This window comes from Mastigoproctus giganteus, chromosome 3, assembly GCF_048544385.1.
Source record: "Mastigoproctus giganteus isolate SK-2022 chromosome 3, ASM4854438v1, whole genome shotgun sequence".
Classification (NCBI taxonomy): Eukaryota; Metazoa; Arthropoda; class Arachnida; order Uropygi; family Thelyphonidae; genus Mastigoproctus; species Mastigoproctus giganteus.
In genome coordinates, this window is record NC_143577.1 from 75,809,295 (window position 1) to 75,826,517 (window position 17,223).

Genomic DNA, 17,223 nt, shown 5'->3' on the forward strand with positions numbered 1-17,223 from the left:
GTACAAATCCCTTGACCTAGTTGTTGTTATTTTGGTTTTTAGGAGCATTAGCAACTAAGGCCATATTGCTCCAGGATATGCGGTGGTCATTCCCTGACCTTTCCGCATCCTCCGTATTTGGTGGTGACGGGCTCAAACCCCGGTCTAATCAAGAAGCGTGTGCTACGCACTGCTGCTCCTTCCCACCTGGCTACGGAGGCACCCCTTGACCTAGTACACTCAATTTAATAAAAATTAATAGACTAAATTTCAGGTCCTCTATGGAACCCTTCTTCAGGCCAAGGTACATACATTTTTCATGTACCTTGGCATGGTTTTAAGTGTCCACACTCTATGCCATTTTATTAAGTACCATCAGCCCCGCCGTGACTCTTCTCTCCATAATGTGCTAACATTCTTCTGTGAATCTGGAAGAGTTTAACCCCTTATGACCACAAAAATCTAATCAGAGTATGCTGTTCATTAATAGTACAAATGTAAAGTGGAGCCAACATCATTACATCTTGACTGTATAAAACAGACTGAGTGCAGGCAACTAGTAAGATGTGTAGACTTGTCTAACAACACAGTCTGTATGAGGACCTTTGGGGCATGTTCCAACTAGGTGTTAGCTTTATACACAAATTGCTTTTACTTTTTGATTTACCCTTGTATATTTAATATTACCATCTCCAAAAGGTAATCAAAAGTTTCAAGCGGACCACCTGAAACTTTTACAGAAGTAAGTTTTAGATAGATTATAAGGTTTGGAAACACAGGGAAAATTAAATATGCTCTTTTCATTACAGATAAAAATATAAAAATTGAGAGCCATTTCCTATATGTTCTGACTCAAAACAGCAAATTTAGTTCATTTTCTTCAGTACCCAAATTTCTGGAGACACCCTCTTTCAGTTCTCTACAGTTATTTTCAATGCATACCAATAAAAACTATGAAATTAAGTTTCATGAAAAAAAAAAAGCTACAAAGTAGAACTTGCACAATATGTTACTATAACAAATCTCTGAAATGAATACTCGTAGTTAATTGGAAGAGGGACACTCTGTGAGTATTCATCATTTGAGAAGGAATAATGTCACACTAATATATCACATGATATATCAGTGCAGCATTATTAATTATTTCTCAAATGATGAATATTGGTAGATACTAAATTGTACTTTTATGAAAAATTAATACACAAGAGCAAGCAATTTTAAAACTGACCTGATCATAGTAACAGAGAAACTGCGGTGTTAACTTGAAGAGGGCAGCACATACAAGTAGCTAGAAAGAAACAAATCATAAAATCAGAAACACATAATAAAATGACTGTATAATAACTCTCAGAATGGATACTAAGCACCTGTGAGGCGATCTGATTGAGGTGTACAAGGCTTTGAATGGTTTGAGCAAGCTCAATGCTGATGGGATTCTTCCTCCTGCTTAGATTACTTCAGGGGGTGTAAATTCATACTGAGAAAAGACAGTTGCAGAATAGATGTGATGTACTGAAATTTGCCTTCAGCCAGCAAGTGGTTGATTGCTGGAACAAACTTCCATCTGTTGTTGTGGAAGTTGATAGCTTAAATGGGAAGGTTTTTTTTTTTTTTTTGGATGATGTTGTATAAGCTTGCTTTCTTGCATCATATGCTAATGCTACAGAATTCTAAGCAATACAGGTAACCCTCATATAACACGGTAGTTTGGTTCCTACAAAATCTCGTGTAATGCAAAACCATGTTACACGGGACTAAGAACCAGTACAAAAAGAGGGGTTACATTCCAAAAGCTAAAAAATACACCATTTTTTAAAATAACTATCGGACACTAAATTTTTATAATAGTGATAACTTAAATAGTAATAAGTGAACAAACATCTTACCTTACAAACTGTGATATATATATGTCAGATACTGTACGTTCATTTAATTTTCTTCCTCTTTATCGATGCAAAGCACAATCAAAAGAGAACGTTTTGTCTGTTGCAGAATATCACCTTCTGAACTTTCTTCTGCAGCATCTAGATTTCGTGTATATTTTGCTCTTTTTAAAAAATCAGTAATCTGGGTTCGTTTGCTTTTGCTTGAAAATCTTTGTAAATATTTTGGTATGGAGCTAAACATTTTTTAAGCTCCCCTTTGAACTTTTTGCTCCTTTCAGTAAAAGGATCTGCATTCAAAAAATAAGATTCTAATTGCTCGGCTAAGTTCATGCCTTCCCATATGCATTTTAGTGTAAAATTTGGAATTTCAGAATTTTCAACTGCACTATCATCCTCTGAATTGATTTGGTTTACCTCTGATGACATTTCCACCAAATTCGCTTCGCCAGCCTATTTTTCTACCAATAATTTAATTCATGGACGTCTTCAGTAGTCACATCATCAAAAACTCCTACCAACTTAGCAAGTTCTACTGTCGCACCGATTCTGTTTTCTGCCTGTTCGACCATATTTCCTGAATGAACTGACTTTGGCCATACATTTTTCCAACACGCATTTAATTTTGACGGTTTTACTTCTTTGAGTGATAAAGCTAAGATTCTGATACAGTCCACAATTGAAACAGATTCGTAATCAATTTTTTTTCAAAATCCTTGTAATGAGTTTTAAAGGTAGATATATAATGCCTTGTTCTAATGGCTGAATTAAAGAAGTTGTATTAGGTGGTAGAAACATTACTTCAACATTTAGATGACTTAAACCTTTTGGATGGCCTGGCATATTATCCAATAGTAATAAAAGTTGTAGAATAGATGTGCAGAAATTTGCCTTTAGCTAGCGGGTGGTTGATTGGTGGAACAGACTTGCATCTTTTGTTGTGGAAGTTGATAGCCTAAACAAATTTAAGGCTGAGCTGGATAGGATTTGGAACAAATGGGAGAGGTTTTTTTTTTTTTTTTTTTTTTGCTTTCTTTGCATCATATGCCTCTACTAATGCTAATGCTAAAACTTTGAAATCTAGATTTTTAAATAACAAAGAACACGGCACGCACAAGTTGCAACAAACACGATATGTGCAAGTGAGACACGGAGAAATGAGTTTCTGAAAATTTATTTATATTTTTTGTGATTGAATATTTCATGGAAGGGGAAACACATTTCACCCACAGAATTCCAGCTATCGGAACTATCGCAAATGCAATAAGATCAAGTTTACTAACCAATTATAATTGATTACACTAACAGAAAAGCCCAAACTGCAAATTGTCTATACTGTTTTATGGTCACGACCTCCAGAAATGTACTTAAGAAAAATATCATGAAGGCAATAACGACTAGGAGTCAATGCAGGGATTCACAAAAAGGAATGGAAATGTTGAAAAATTACATCTAACATAATAGCAGGGTTTCCCCCAGCACAAAAGCTCAAAAATACCGGATTATGCGAGATTTCCGGCAATTCTCTAACCACGTTAGAGCGAAACTGTGTTATATAAGTACCACATTGTGCGAGGATTTCTGCAATTTATCAATCGTTTAAGACTAAACTGTGTTGTAGAAGTACCGTGTTATACGGGAGTTGCCTGTATACAAAATGTTAAGCTAAGATTCAAACGTGTGGTTGTGACTAAATTATATGGACCACTTCAGAACCTAACTATATATGTTACTTGTCGTGTTTAGCATTAGCATTAGTAGAGGCATTTGATGCAAGAAAGCAAGCTTATGCAGCATCAGCCAAAAAAAAAAAAAAAACCCACTTCCACTTCACCCCTCTGTTTGTTCAAAATACCTGTCCAGCTGAGCCTTAAACTTATTTAGGCTATCAACCTCCACCACAAGGGATGGCAGTCTGTTCCACCAACCAACCACCCGCTGGCTAAAGGCAAATTTCCGCACGTCTATCCTACATCTGTCTTTCCTCAATTTGAATTTATGCCCTCTCAGGTGATTTTTCTGAGCTAGAGGAAGAATCCCATCAGCATTGAGCATGCTTAAACCATTCAAGGCTTTATACACCTCTATCAGATCACCTCGCTGGTGCCTAGTCTCCAGACACTGTAATTTGCAAAACTTAAGCCTTTCTTCGTAAGAGAACCCCTTTGTTCCATTCACTAATCTTGTTGCCCTTCTCTGTACTCGTTCCAGCAGCTCTACATCCTTCTTGAAATGAGGCCTCCAGACCTGTATACAGTACTCAAGGTGTGGCCTGACCATCGCCTTATACAATGGAATAATCACCTCCTTATCCCTGCTGGAAAAATTCCTGTATATCATTGACAATACTCCATGAGCTACTCTTGCAGCCCGTCTGCACTGCTCAGAGAACTTCATATCTGCCTGCACAATCACCCCCAAGTCCCTTTCATGCTCTACCACTGTCAGTGTAGTACCACAGAGTTGATACGTTGCTCTGGGGTTGTTTTTTCCCATGTGTAGTACTTTACATTTGTCAATGTTAAACTTCATTTGCCACCTCTCAGCCCATCTGCTCAACCTTTCCAGATCCTGTTGCAGCAGCATAGTGTCAGTAGTGTCCTTGACAACCCTGCCAACCTTTGTATCATCTGCAAACTTGGACATTAAGCTTGATATACCATCATCAATATCATTTATAAATACAGAAAACAATAATGGACCCAACACTGAGCCCTGAGGGACTCCACTAATAACATTAGTCCACGATGAGCAGTGTCCATTGATTACCACTCTCTGTCTTCTCCCCCTCAACCACCCCTTTATCCATAGCAGCAATTTGCCTCCAATGTTTAGAAAGGCCTTGGATATGTTATTGTTTTACTATAAAAAAATAAAATATATCAAAGCCTTTTGATAAAGGTATGAATTGCTGCAGTAACTCTGTCTCAGAAATTCACTGAAAACAATTTTTCAAAACATACGAAAGCCGATAATTTCATACAAGCATTACTATTGCTGAACAGAGCAGCATTTAACACTAGGTGCAAAAGGTATATGCCACTAGTCCCCAGTCCAGGTTGGGCCCGGAGAAAGAGTCAGATGTATCTTTTTGTTTAATATAGGAACTCCTCGACTTATGGAAATTCGACCTTGCGTAAACTTTTGCCGGATGGTGCAAACGTATTTTGCATCCCGTAGGAATAAATGGAGGTATTGTGAAAATATCGTAATGTGAACCAATAACACATTGGTTTTTTTTTTTTTTGGTTTTTTTTTGTAATTCGTTCTGAGTCCTTGGAAGTTGAAAATAATAAAGCTATTTATCTCTATAAAAGGTCATATTTATAATGAAAATTGCACTACCCTTTCATCGTTATCATATGTTCCCGTTATAAGAATCAATTTTGAACACCTTTGTGATATTTTTCTAAAGCATGTTTCTGGATGGAAAATCAGATTCAGAAGCAAGTGCCCCTGAGTCTAATGCCCATTTAAGCAAAAGCAACAAGTATTTATAAAGATATTAAGAATAAGTACAGCGAACCCCAACCTAAGTTCGTGGCAAGCAACGGGTGGTTTAATGGGTTCAAGCATCGCTCTGGTTTCCACAACATTAAAGTATGCAGTGAAGTCGCCAGTGCCGATTCTGCAGCTGCAGAGAAACTGTGATGTGTTGGAAAAAATTATTGATGAAGGTGGCTATTCAATGCAGCAAATTTTTAAAGTTGACAAGACTGCTCTGTATTGGAAAAAAATGCCTGATCGAACATACATTGCCAGGTTTCAAGGCATCAAAAGATAGGGCCATGCTCTTGCTTGGGGCTAATGCAGCGGGAGATTACAGATTAAAACCAGTGCTCGTGTACCGTTCTGGAAATCCTCGTGCATTTAAGGGGATCAATAAAGCCACCCTACCCGTGTATTTCCGATCGAACCAGATAGCATGGATAACAATATCTCTCTTTGAGGATTGGTTTAAATGCTGCTTCATTCCTGAGGTTGAAAAATATTGTCAAGACAATGCAATTCCTTTAAAGATTTTGCTTCTATTAAATAATGCTCCTGCACATCCTACGCATCTAGATGATTTCCATTCGAACATGAGAGTCATATTTCTACCGCCAAACACGACTTCAATCATCCAACCTATGGATCAGGGTGTTATTTCGAAATCAAAAGCATACTATTTACACACAACATTTGCTCCGGCATTGTCTGCAATAGACAATGAGAAAAATTTTACATTAAGAGACTTTAGGAAATCTTACAATATTTACCACGGCATCTTAAACATTAATAAGGCTTGGCAGAAATTACTAAAAGTTGTTTAAATGGCACATAAGATTGTAAAGGTTGCAGAGCTACTTCAGTTGGAGGTTGATGCCAAAGACAGGAAGGAGTTAATAAAGGAAGAAGAGAAGGAATTATCTAATGAAGAACTTATTGACTTGTAGGCAGCGATAGTGAAAAAAGAAAATGTTGACAAAGCTCAAGATGAACCAAATGAGGAGCTGAGACACTTCATCACCAGAGAGATGGCAATGGCATTTTGTGAAATTGCATCGGCAATGGCGAGGTGAGAAGATGGATCCTGACAGTGAACGATTCTTAAAAGTTAACAGAGGGGTGAATGATATGCTTGCTTGCTAAAAGAAATCTACGATGAAAAGAAAAAAACCACCGTCCAGTCATCCGTTAATATGTTCTTTTGTAAGGTTGAGCAGCCGACCCCTTCTAAATCTCCACAGCACCATACTTATCAGCTGAAGACATCAATTCTGGCAATGATGCTCGAGTGGTAAAACTTATTGACGTTATGCCTGTCTCCTCTCTTTTTTTGTAATTTTATAATTTTGAAATCTTTTTTAAATTGCACAATTTTGTAATTTTTTCTGCGCATGAGATAAAAAATTGAATAAGTATAATAAATAATTCTATTTACATGTTCATCAAACATTTATTTTTTGATTCATTTAATTCAGCAAGCACAGTTGCGAGTGCTGCACAAGCATGGGGAAATTCCAACTTAGGTAGTGTTCCATGGAACACAACCCTTATGTAAGTCCAGTACAGTAATACCCCGACTTACGCTACCCCGACTTACGCGAACTCGGAGTTACGCGGTTCTTGATTTTTTTCGTTTGGCAACGCTGCCCCCCACTATCTTCAAGGTCGTTTTTCATATGTTATCGATATACGGTGCGACGGCGGAGAATGAGAGCGAAAGATGAACAAAATTCAACTTTGCTGCTTTTATGTTTTTTATATCAGTGAAGGGAAAAACACATTTCACCATAATAACGAACGTAAAAACCAACACAATTCCAGCTATCGGTATAATCGCAAATGCAATTAGATCGAGTTTACTACCAGTTTATAACAGATTTCACTAGCAGAAACGCAACTGGATTTTTATTGTTTTATGGTAGTAACCCCTAGAAATGTGAGGTGTTAATAGTGTATCTCTGCCTTTATGGTGTTGTTTATTCAGTTGCTACATGCCCGCAGCTTTGTTTATGCGTATCAAGCGTGCCTCCTCGTTTTGTAATTGCGCTTTATTCCCTAAAAATGAGTAAAATACTTAATTAAAAGGTGTGAAAAGGAAGCGTCCTGGTGAAGACACTGCAGATTCAGAGAGAAAAAGAAAAGCAATTATTGATAAACAGAGGCGGACTGAGTCAAAAATTCTTACCCGGGAAAATTTATAGTGGCCTCGTACTATGGTTTATGGCCAAAATCACACTGGCCCACCGGGGTTACACTGGCCCCGGTAAGGCTTATGGCCAGTCCGCCTCTGTCGAAAGAGAAAAAATATGAAATTGTGAAACGCTTTGAGCGAAATGAAAGACCACGTGATATTGCACGTGCTACAGGCCTAAATGAAGCAATGGCGAAAGCACATGACAACTGCAAACTTGACAGGTTGAAAATTGAGAAGGGCTTAAAAATTTTAGAAAACATAGACTCCAACGAAGAACGCGTTATAGCTACAAAGCAAGGAATAAAAAAATTATTAGCTTGCTACGAAGAAATTCTGCGTGAAAAAAAGAACGCGCTGTGTCGTCAGACGAATTTGTTAGATTTTATGAAGCCATCGACATCGAAATAACTTTTTAACGTAAGTCATTTGTTTTTTTAATACATATTTTGTATTAATATGTATAAAGAACTGCAATTTTATTAATATTTTTCTTCTAAACTAGTGTTTTTGTTAGTCCTTGGTCCCAATTAAGCAAAATTTATATGTATTTATATGCAAAGTTGTACCTCGACTTACGCGAATTCGACTTACGCGATTTTCGTCGGACCCACCTATCGCGTAACTTCGGGGTATTACTGTACTGCATATAAATAATAATAAAGTAACCACTACTTACAACTGCAATTTTCCAGTTTGTTTCCAATGTTGTGTGAAATGAATTAATTCTTAAATCATTTACCAGTTCCTATATTATGTCATTAAGAACTTACATAAGAAATACTTATTTCACTTAATTCACCATCCCCACTACTTTCGTTTGTTTCAATGTTCAACATATAATACCATATCAAGTATTTTATCATTATTTACATTAAAACGATGGGTGCATCACTCTCAATCTATTATACACTATCAAAACCACTCTTGAATATTTGTTTGTTCCTGATATTGACAAATTTGGTTTCATTTGAGAAGTCTTAACCAAGAATCAACATTATGATATTAATCCAAATTTAATGAGTAATTTCTAAATATGAAATTAAGTAATTGATGAATTTGTGCAAATGACTGATATTGTAAATCAGGATATTATAAGAATGCTAACAACTAAACCAGTAGTGTAATGGATAAAGGAGTTTCGTAAGTGTTTTTATTACCATGGGTATATATGATTAAATCCAGACACAGAAATGTATGTACTTGTGCATATGTGACTCAAAACCGCATATTTGTGAAATGTGAATACATGATCGGCGACATGCAATTTGGCTTCCGCAACGGAACTAGAGATGCTCTTTTCTGCATGCAAGTGTTACTACAGAGATGCAGAGACTTAGGGCAAGATGTGTATATGTTTCATTGATTTTAAAAAAGCTTTTGACTGGGTATAACATGAGAGTCTCATCAATATGCTACAACAGATTGGACTTCATAGTAAAGATGTATTATCAAGAATCTCTATTGGAAACAGGAGACACTGAGATGCAGGAGACTGAGATCAGTAGAGGGGTTAGGCAAGGCTGTATACTCTCACCACTACTGTTCAACATATATTCCGAATATATTTTCAGGGAAGCTATGGGAGCTGTGGAAAAAGGCATAAAAATAAACGGCCACATAATAAATAACATTTTTTATGCTGACAACAGAGCATTAATGTTAGAATGAGTAAATAAAGCATGTGAAGATCAGGGCTTGCACATCAACACACAAAAAACAAAATTAACGATCGTCAGTAAGACTGGAGTTGACGGGAGACAAATCTTGTTTTAAATGGCAAGAGTATTGAATGAGTAAAAAGATTCAAATACCTCGGCTGCTGGCTGAATGAGAATTTAGACCCTGATGAAGAGATTAAGATCAGAATTGAGATTGCAAGATCAGGATTCATGAAAGACAAATCACTGGTTTTGGGGAAAAACCTTGCACTGGCAACACACACGAAGTTTGTAAGGTAATATGTGTGCCACTACTTCTATATGGAGTTCAAACTTGGACACTCAGGGCTTCAGCAGTGAAGAGAGTGGAGTCCTTCAAGATGTGGGTGTATAGAAATATGCTCTATACACCCACATCATCCCCTGGATGAAGCGGATGACAAATGAACAAATATTACAAATTATAGGACATAACTGGCAAATGAACATCATGAAAAGATGGAAGGTAAAATACTTGGGTCACATCACGAGAGGAGGGAAGTAAAGTTGTTGCAGGTGGTGGGAGCAATAGGTATAATTTTGTTTAAAATAAGTATTCTACTATATTAATAACCATATGATAATTACATATTTTCTATCCTATTTTTGTTTATAATGTCCCTTATCCTTTTTCATGGTTAAACATAAATTTCCAGATTTAATTTTTAGGCCCTGCTGTGATGCAGTTCCTCCAGGAAAAAATAATAACATGCAGTAATCTTTGGCATAAAGTCCATTTTTCACATCTATGCAGAAAACTACTATATCTCAAAAAAATCTGAACAATCAATGCCTGTAATAAAGATAAGGATTCGGCATCCTTTTATTTTTATACAGTTTTTTTTTTTGCATGATAATCCACTACATTAGCAATCAGCAAAAGCTCTGCATTGTATAAAATCACTGCAAACATGTTGAAACATTTCATATTTCTGTAGTATTGTTACTTCATTTGAAACAAAAATGTTAATTTGTTATTCAAGTTATAATGTTTTTCAGTATGGGTCCTTGTATTCAGAATCCCAAAATTCTGAAGGGCCTAAACTTCAAAAATATGATGCTGAGTTTTTTTTACACTGTTTAGGAAATTTTAGTGACAAAAAACTGCCATTTACAGTTTGTTCAGAAATTTAATTTTTTTTTTTTTTTTTTTTTTAAACCAAAACACGAGAGGTACTGGAACCTATAGTACTTAATACCATGCTTGGGTTGGACATTGAGAAGATGAAAAAGATATTTGTTGACAGTGGACTTGAACTTCTGTAGACTGTAATTTTCAGAAAATACGTATGAAGGAAGGTTCCAGAAAACGGCAGTTGAATGAATAAACGAGGAAGATGAAAAGTTGGTTCTGTGAGTTTGAAGTTGGACAGTAAATAGATGTTGGCTGCTGGTGGCATGTGTTCGGACTGTTTTCAAAGAGAGAGCGGGAATTATAGAAGACAATTCAGAAGAACAGTGCCCATGGAAGTATCTGTAGAAAAAGCACACACCAGAAACAGTACGTCTATGTCAACAGCGAGTGGAGAGAGACTGTTAGATAGGAGTCATTAATTAACCTAACTGCTCTCTTCTGAATGGAATCTATAAGCCCGAGAGAGGTTTTGGGGGCACCACCCCAGATGTGGGAACAACATTCCACGGTAGGGCGAATTTGCGATTTTACAGAGCGAATAGCTGTTTGGAAGAAAAGTAATGCTGAGAGCAAAACAAAAAACCCAGTTTTTTTAGCTGCAGAGGAAGCAATATTTGTACATTACAAATAAAAACCCAGTTTTTTTAGATGCAGAGGAAGCAATATTTGTAATGTGCTTGTGCCAAGAGAGATTAGAAGTCAGGGTAATCCCCCAAAAGAGATATATCATTTTGCCTAGAAATTGGAGTGTCACCAAAAATAAGCATAGGAGCAGAAGAATCCTTTTTGCGAGATATAAGACAACACTGAGTTTTAGAAGGATTGAAATCAACTAAGTTGTCTTTGCCCCACTGGAGAATTACCTGGAGATCGGCATTTAAGGAATTGGTAGCAGATATTCGAGAAGTTGAAGTTGACTGAGCAAGGCAAGGTTTCTCAAAATGGAAAGTGGAATGCAATGTGCTATCATCAGCAAAACTATGGATAGGATTTCAAGTCAATGGAAGGTCATTAATATACAAGAGGAAAAGAGTGGGGGAAACCTTGGGGAACACCAGCATTATATCTCAATTTAGAAGACAGAGAGCCATCTAACATCACCCTCAGTGAGCAATCAGAGAGAAAACTGGATAACCAATTACAAAAAACAGTTGGCAAACCATAAGATGGAAGCTTGTGGGGGCACTGCCCCAGATGTGGGAACAACCTTTATTCCAAAAACGATCGAAAGCCTTTGAGATGTCAAGAGGAACTGCTTGTGTTTCACCCAACTTTTCCATTGAATTTATCCATAAATGGGTAACATAAGCCAGAATATCACCAGCGGATCGACACTGACAGAATCCATAGTGGCGTTCGTTGATCAGACGGAAGGTTTCTAGGTAGTTTAAGAGTTGGCGGTTAATTGATTTCTCCATTACTTTAGAAAGAGTATAAGTAATTGCAATGGGATGATAATTGGATGTAAGGGATTTGTCACTAATTTTAGGAACTGGCTGGATATGAGCAAATTTCCAAGCAGAAGGAAAAACACCTTTGCAATAAGAAAGTGAAAAAAGGCAGCAAAGAACAGGAGCAAGTTCAGGTGTGCAGATTTTGAGAACAAGTGGAGAAATACCATCAGGACCTGGAGCTTTCTTAGCATCAAGATTCGTCAAAATAATTCTGACATCCTTTTGACAGAAGACCACAGGAGGCATTGAATGGAGCGTATTGGGAATGGTGGAAGGTGTTTCACTAAGATAACACATGAGTTGGAAGAAAAATGGGATGCTGGCATGTCAGCTTTATCCTTGGCTGAAGTGACAACAGAACCATCTGGTTTGGACAGAGGTGGGAGCAGAGATGGGCAAAATTTGCGGCCAATAGCTTTGGCAAGAGACCAGAATGCTCGGCTACTATTAGGCAAGAAGCAAGTTTTCTACTCTTAGCCTGTTCAAAATCTAGTTTGGACTGATTAATAACTGCTTTACTTACTCTATTAGTTTGACAATTCATGGTGTATTCAATAGTAAGAAAAAGTGGTTGCAAGCTTTGGTGTAGGCCGAAAATGAAACTGAAGAATTGGAAACAAGCCAATTACGATATGCAACTTTCTTCTCTTGAACAGCCTTAGCACTTTTATTGGAAAACCAAGGTTTACATAAAGGACAAGATTTTAAAGTGGAGTGTGGGATAAAGGATTCCATTCCTGCAAGAATAATTTCACTGACACGATCTGAGCAAACGTTGACATCAGAAGTTTTGAAACAGTAATCTGACCAAGGTAAAGAAGAAAAGAAGTCTCAAAGGTCATCTCATTTTGCATTCTTGTAATGCCAAACAATACGAGGTTGGGAATAGCCATGAGATAAAGGCTCCATTGTAGAAGAGAGATCACCAAGTTGTGATCTGAGGTGCTAAAGGACCTCTCACTTCAACCGTGTACTTAGAAGGGATGTTTGTGAGAAAAAGATCAAATGTGTTGGCTGTATAGTTATAATTGACCAGTATTCTTGTAGGTAAATGAACAATTTGTGCAAGTCATTAGTAATTGCAAAAGCCTCAGCATCTCGACCAGCTGGGTCGGTGTGACCAGAAAAGGGAAACCAGCTGGAGTTGTGAACATTAAAATCACCAAGAAAAATTACCTAACTGTTAGGAAAGTTAGACTGGAGAAAGTCAAGTTGCAAAGAGAGGAAGTCAAAGAGCTCCAAGTGATTAGTGGAGTTGGGAGATCAGTAGAGACAACAGATGACACAATGAGATGAGAGATTTTAAGCCAGAGAAGATCAAAAAGAGGAGGTTCGAAATTACCAAGTCTCTGACAGGGAATATCGGAACGAACATTCCATGTCATACACAAGTACCACCTTTGAGGCGAAAGGAATCATACAGCGAATAATTTGGGCAACCGAGATGAGCAGTAGTTGAATCAACTGATAACTGAGATTCTGTCAGAAAAAGTACATGGGGTTTGGCAGACTGCAAGTGGAAATGGACATTGTTGTGATTAGAATTGAGACCACGTATATTTGTGAAATGAACTACGAACTACTTGGGAGGTTTAGAACTTTTCGCAGATAAGCTTGCTCTATTAATTTGACAATTCACGGTGTATTCAATAGTAAGAAAAAAGTGGGGAGACATGCTGTAATTTTTGGATATGGCGTATACATGGTAAGAATATAGCCTGATCCTTGGCATAACGTGACCTCGACAATGCCCCCTGCATACACACTACTCAGACTCCCTCCAGTCACTATCTGGCAAAGTAGAGGTAGCAAGATTATACACTAGTTGATCTGGAAGCCTCCTAGAGAGTTACCAATAGGTTCAGTCCAGTGTACTAACTAGCAGCCGGCTTGCAAACACCATTTCAGAGCTGTACCCTTGAAATGTAAGGAAGATTGGATCTCGCCACGATGTTCATCATAACCTCAAAAGTCATCAGTCATAATGCATGATGGAAGAAATGGGGAAAAGTTGACCGGAACGTAGCTCAGGAGACTAAACATGGGTTCCACCACTTCAAGCCTCCAATTAGTAAAGTGGTGGTATTGTACCAGTTGATAAGAGTCATCTGCCACCTAATAAAAATTTGAGAAAAAAAAATAATAATAAACAACAAAAAAAAAATTCATTAAGACATGCATACTCTCAGGCCACCAGTCCTCTTGACACTGTTATCATGTCAACCACCATCAAAACATGGCTGACGTTTGGGATGAAATATGGTCTCACTCATAGCATAGAAATTTTTGTGAACAGCCCAGAACACTCCCAAACAAAAGCCACCTGAATATTCTCCTGGTAATTCTGAGTGTATTCAACAGTAAATACAAAATGTAACAGTAAATGTAAATACAAAGATGTTGATGGTATATCAGTGTTCAAGGAGGCCTTTTTAAAAACTTGCTGCAATGTAGAAGCCATGAATGCTTTTGCTAATCAATGAGCCATTAAAAACCAAATCAACCACTTTTGCTAACTTTAAACCCCTGGCTGCGAAGTGTATATTGTCCTTTATATACAATAAAGAATGTTTATTTATTTATTAATTTAAATAATTACAACAGAATGAGGTACGCTGTTCTCTTTTTCTGGGTGGATATCCATTTCCACTTTCCTTTCTTCACTTTTACATGGCCCCGAGTCAGGGGGAGTGTGGACAATGATATCTGTTGTGTTTTTTTTGATGACCTGTCACATGGGAGATAGGGTGGGATTCTTCTATTAATAAAATACTTAAAACGAAGATAGTAGATAGTTTGCCTCGATGGGGCAGGGACAAAACCCAGTGAGGTGTATATTTTTGCTCTTGCTACACTGAGCTAAGAGGCTGATCACTTAACATAAAGAACAAAACCCAACACCACAATATGCAGACACATTCACCATTTCACTGATTGGCTTTACTGGGTACAGTACTTTCACATAAATAGGGCAAGGTTGCCACAGTCTGGCTTGGGACTACCTTCACACAGACAGACAGACAGACAGACAGACAGACAGAGACAGAGAGAGAGAGAGAGAGAGAGAGAGAGCCTCCCATACAAAGGAACAAAAGTAAAAGCTAGCTAGACATCTCCATATGTCACTGGCAAGCAGAAACTGCATGTGACACAGTGACAACTTGGTTATATCATCTAACTTTCATATGTAAAATAAGCTCTGAATGAAATTAGAAAGTCATATGCTGCTTGGAATTTTTTAAACATTGACCCAAGAGGACTTTATTTCCTCTGCATAGAGGAAATAAAGTCAAAAGCTAAGTATCCTCTTATGCTGTTAGCAAAAATTTGAGTGTTCCGTGTCTATCACTTTGTTTTTGCTAACAAGCATGGTGTGCTGAAAAAAGATTTTCCATGAAACAGAGCTATAACACATATGGAAAGAGAAGCAGCTCCAATAGTGAATATGAAGAATTTACAACCTTTGCATATAAAAAAGGTCCAATCAAAATTAGAAAGTCACATATCACTTGGAAATTTTTTATATGATGAAATACCATATTTCCCCATGTATAAGACGCAACTTTTTTCAGAAAATTTGGGGTCTAAAAACTGGGTGCGTCTTATACAGTGGTTGTAGATTTTTTTTTACTTGCATTTCCCGCTTTTTTGCACTTGTTGTCTTTGCGCTCATTGTTTCGCACTTGTTACCGGTATATTAGGTTACGTTTTGCCACGTTCTGCCTAGAAATGGCTCAGAAAAGATTTGAGTACAGTGCTGAATTCAAGTTAAAAGTGATCCAGTTTGCAAAAGTGAATGGAAATCGTGCTGCTGAACGTAAGTTTGGTCCTCCTCCAACTGAGAAAACAATCCGAGACTGGCTACGGGAAGAAGAAACCCTACTGAAAACGCCACGGCAGAAGAAGGCCATTAGAGGCAGGTCAGCAAAATGGCCTGATTTAGAGAGGGAATTGAAGATATGGATTGAAGAGCAAAGGGCAACTGGAATTCCCGTGTCCACAAAGATGGTTCAGCATGAGGCAAGAAGAATTGCTGATGAAAAAGAAGGTACTGATTTCAAAGGAGGACACAATTGGTGCTTCAGGTTCACAAAACGGAATGGACTAAGCATGCACACACGCACCAGACTTGCCCAAAAGATGCCTGAAAGCTATAAGCAGAAGGTCCTTGAATTTCATCGTTTTGTCATTCAATGTCGGAAGACACATCAGTTTGAGTTGGGACAGATTGCAAATATGGACAAAGTCCCCCTTCAATTTGATATCCCAAGTAACAGAACTGTTGATAAGAAAGGGGTGAAAACTGTAACTGTGAAGACAAGTGGACATGAAAAGAGCCATTATACAGTTGTTCTAGCTTGTTGTGCCAACGGAACCAAGCTGCCTCCTATGCTGATTTTCAAACGCAAAACAATGCCAAAAGAAGACATTCCTCGAGGAGTGATTGTCCACGTTCATGACAAGGGTTGGATGGATCAGGATTGGATGAAGATCTGGTTTGAGAAAGTTTGGAGCAGTAGACCAGGTGGGCTCTTACGCAAACCTGCCCTATTGGTGCTTGATCAGTTCAGGGCACACATAACAAAAAATACAAAGAAGATTGTTGCAGAGCAAAAAACAAAACTTGCCGTCATACCTGGAGGCTTGACATTCCAGCTCCAACCACTTGATGTCAGCATTAACAAACCCTTCAAAGCTGCCAGGAGAGGAATGGAACCAATGGATGAAGTCTTCTGGGGACAATTTGACACCAGCAGGAAGAGTGAAGAAACCAACTATAGGAGAAGTTTGTACCTGGGTGAAAAGATACTGGGATAATATCAAGATTAAGATCGTTGTCAAGTCATTTAAGAAGTGTGGCATTTCAAATGCCACAGATGGAACTGAGGACGAGGCAATATATGAAGACAGTGATTCGTCATCAGACACAGATGAGGACAAGCTAATGGATAGGAGTTTTGATAGTGATGAGTTGTATGAATTTTATGGTGAATAAAACTTGAGTTCAATAACTTTATGTAATACATTTTTTTTTTTCAAATTTCAGGCCCCAAAATTAAGGTGCATCTTATACATGGGGAAATATGGGAGTTGTCATGATTATGCATCTTCAAAAAGATGACAACACTGTGGCGCCTCCGTAGCCAGGTGGGAAGGAGCAGCAGTGCATAGCACACGCTTCTTGATTAGACCTGGGTTCGAGCCCGTCACCACCAAATACGGAGGATGCGGAAAGGTCAGGGAATGACCACCGCATATCCCGGAGCAATATGGCCTTAGTTGCTAATGCTCCTAAAAACCAAATAACAAACAAACAAAACTGTCGTGATACCAATGAGGGAAAAATTAAGAAGGAAAAAAAAAAAAAAAAAAACTTACTGTGTGTACCCTG

The 17,223-nt window shown here is 37.8% G+C and overlaps 1 protein-coding gene across 1 annotated transcript in view; it reads right to left on the reverse strand.

The window, feature by feature from the left end:
* The window catches only part of eIF2Bbeta (eukaryotic translation initiation factor 2B subunit beta), a 199,645-nt gene that overhangs the window by 36,649 nt on the left and 145,773 nt on the right, over window positions 1-17,223 (reverse strand). The window contains exon 11 of the mRNA XM_090370568.1: window positions 1,208-1,267. Within this exon, the coding sequence (XP_090226694.1) occupies window positions 1,208-1,267 (60 nt within the window). The remainder of the gene's footprint in view (window positions 1-1,207; window positions 1,268-17,223) is intronic.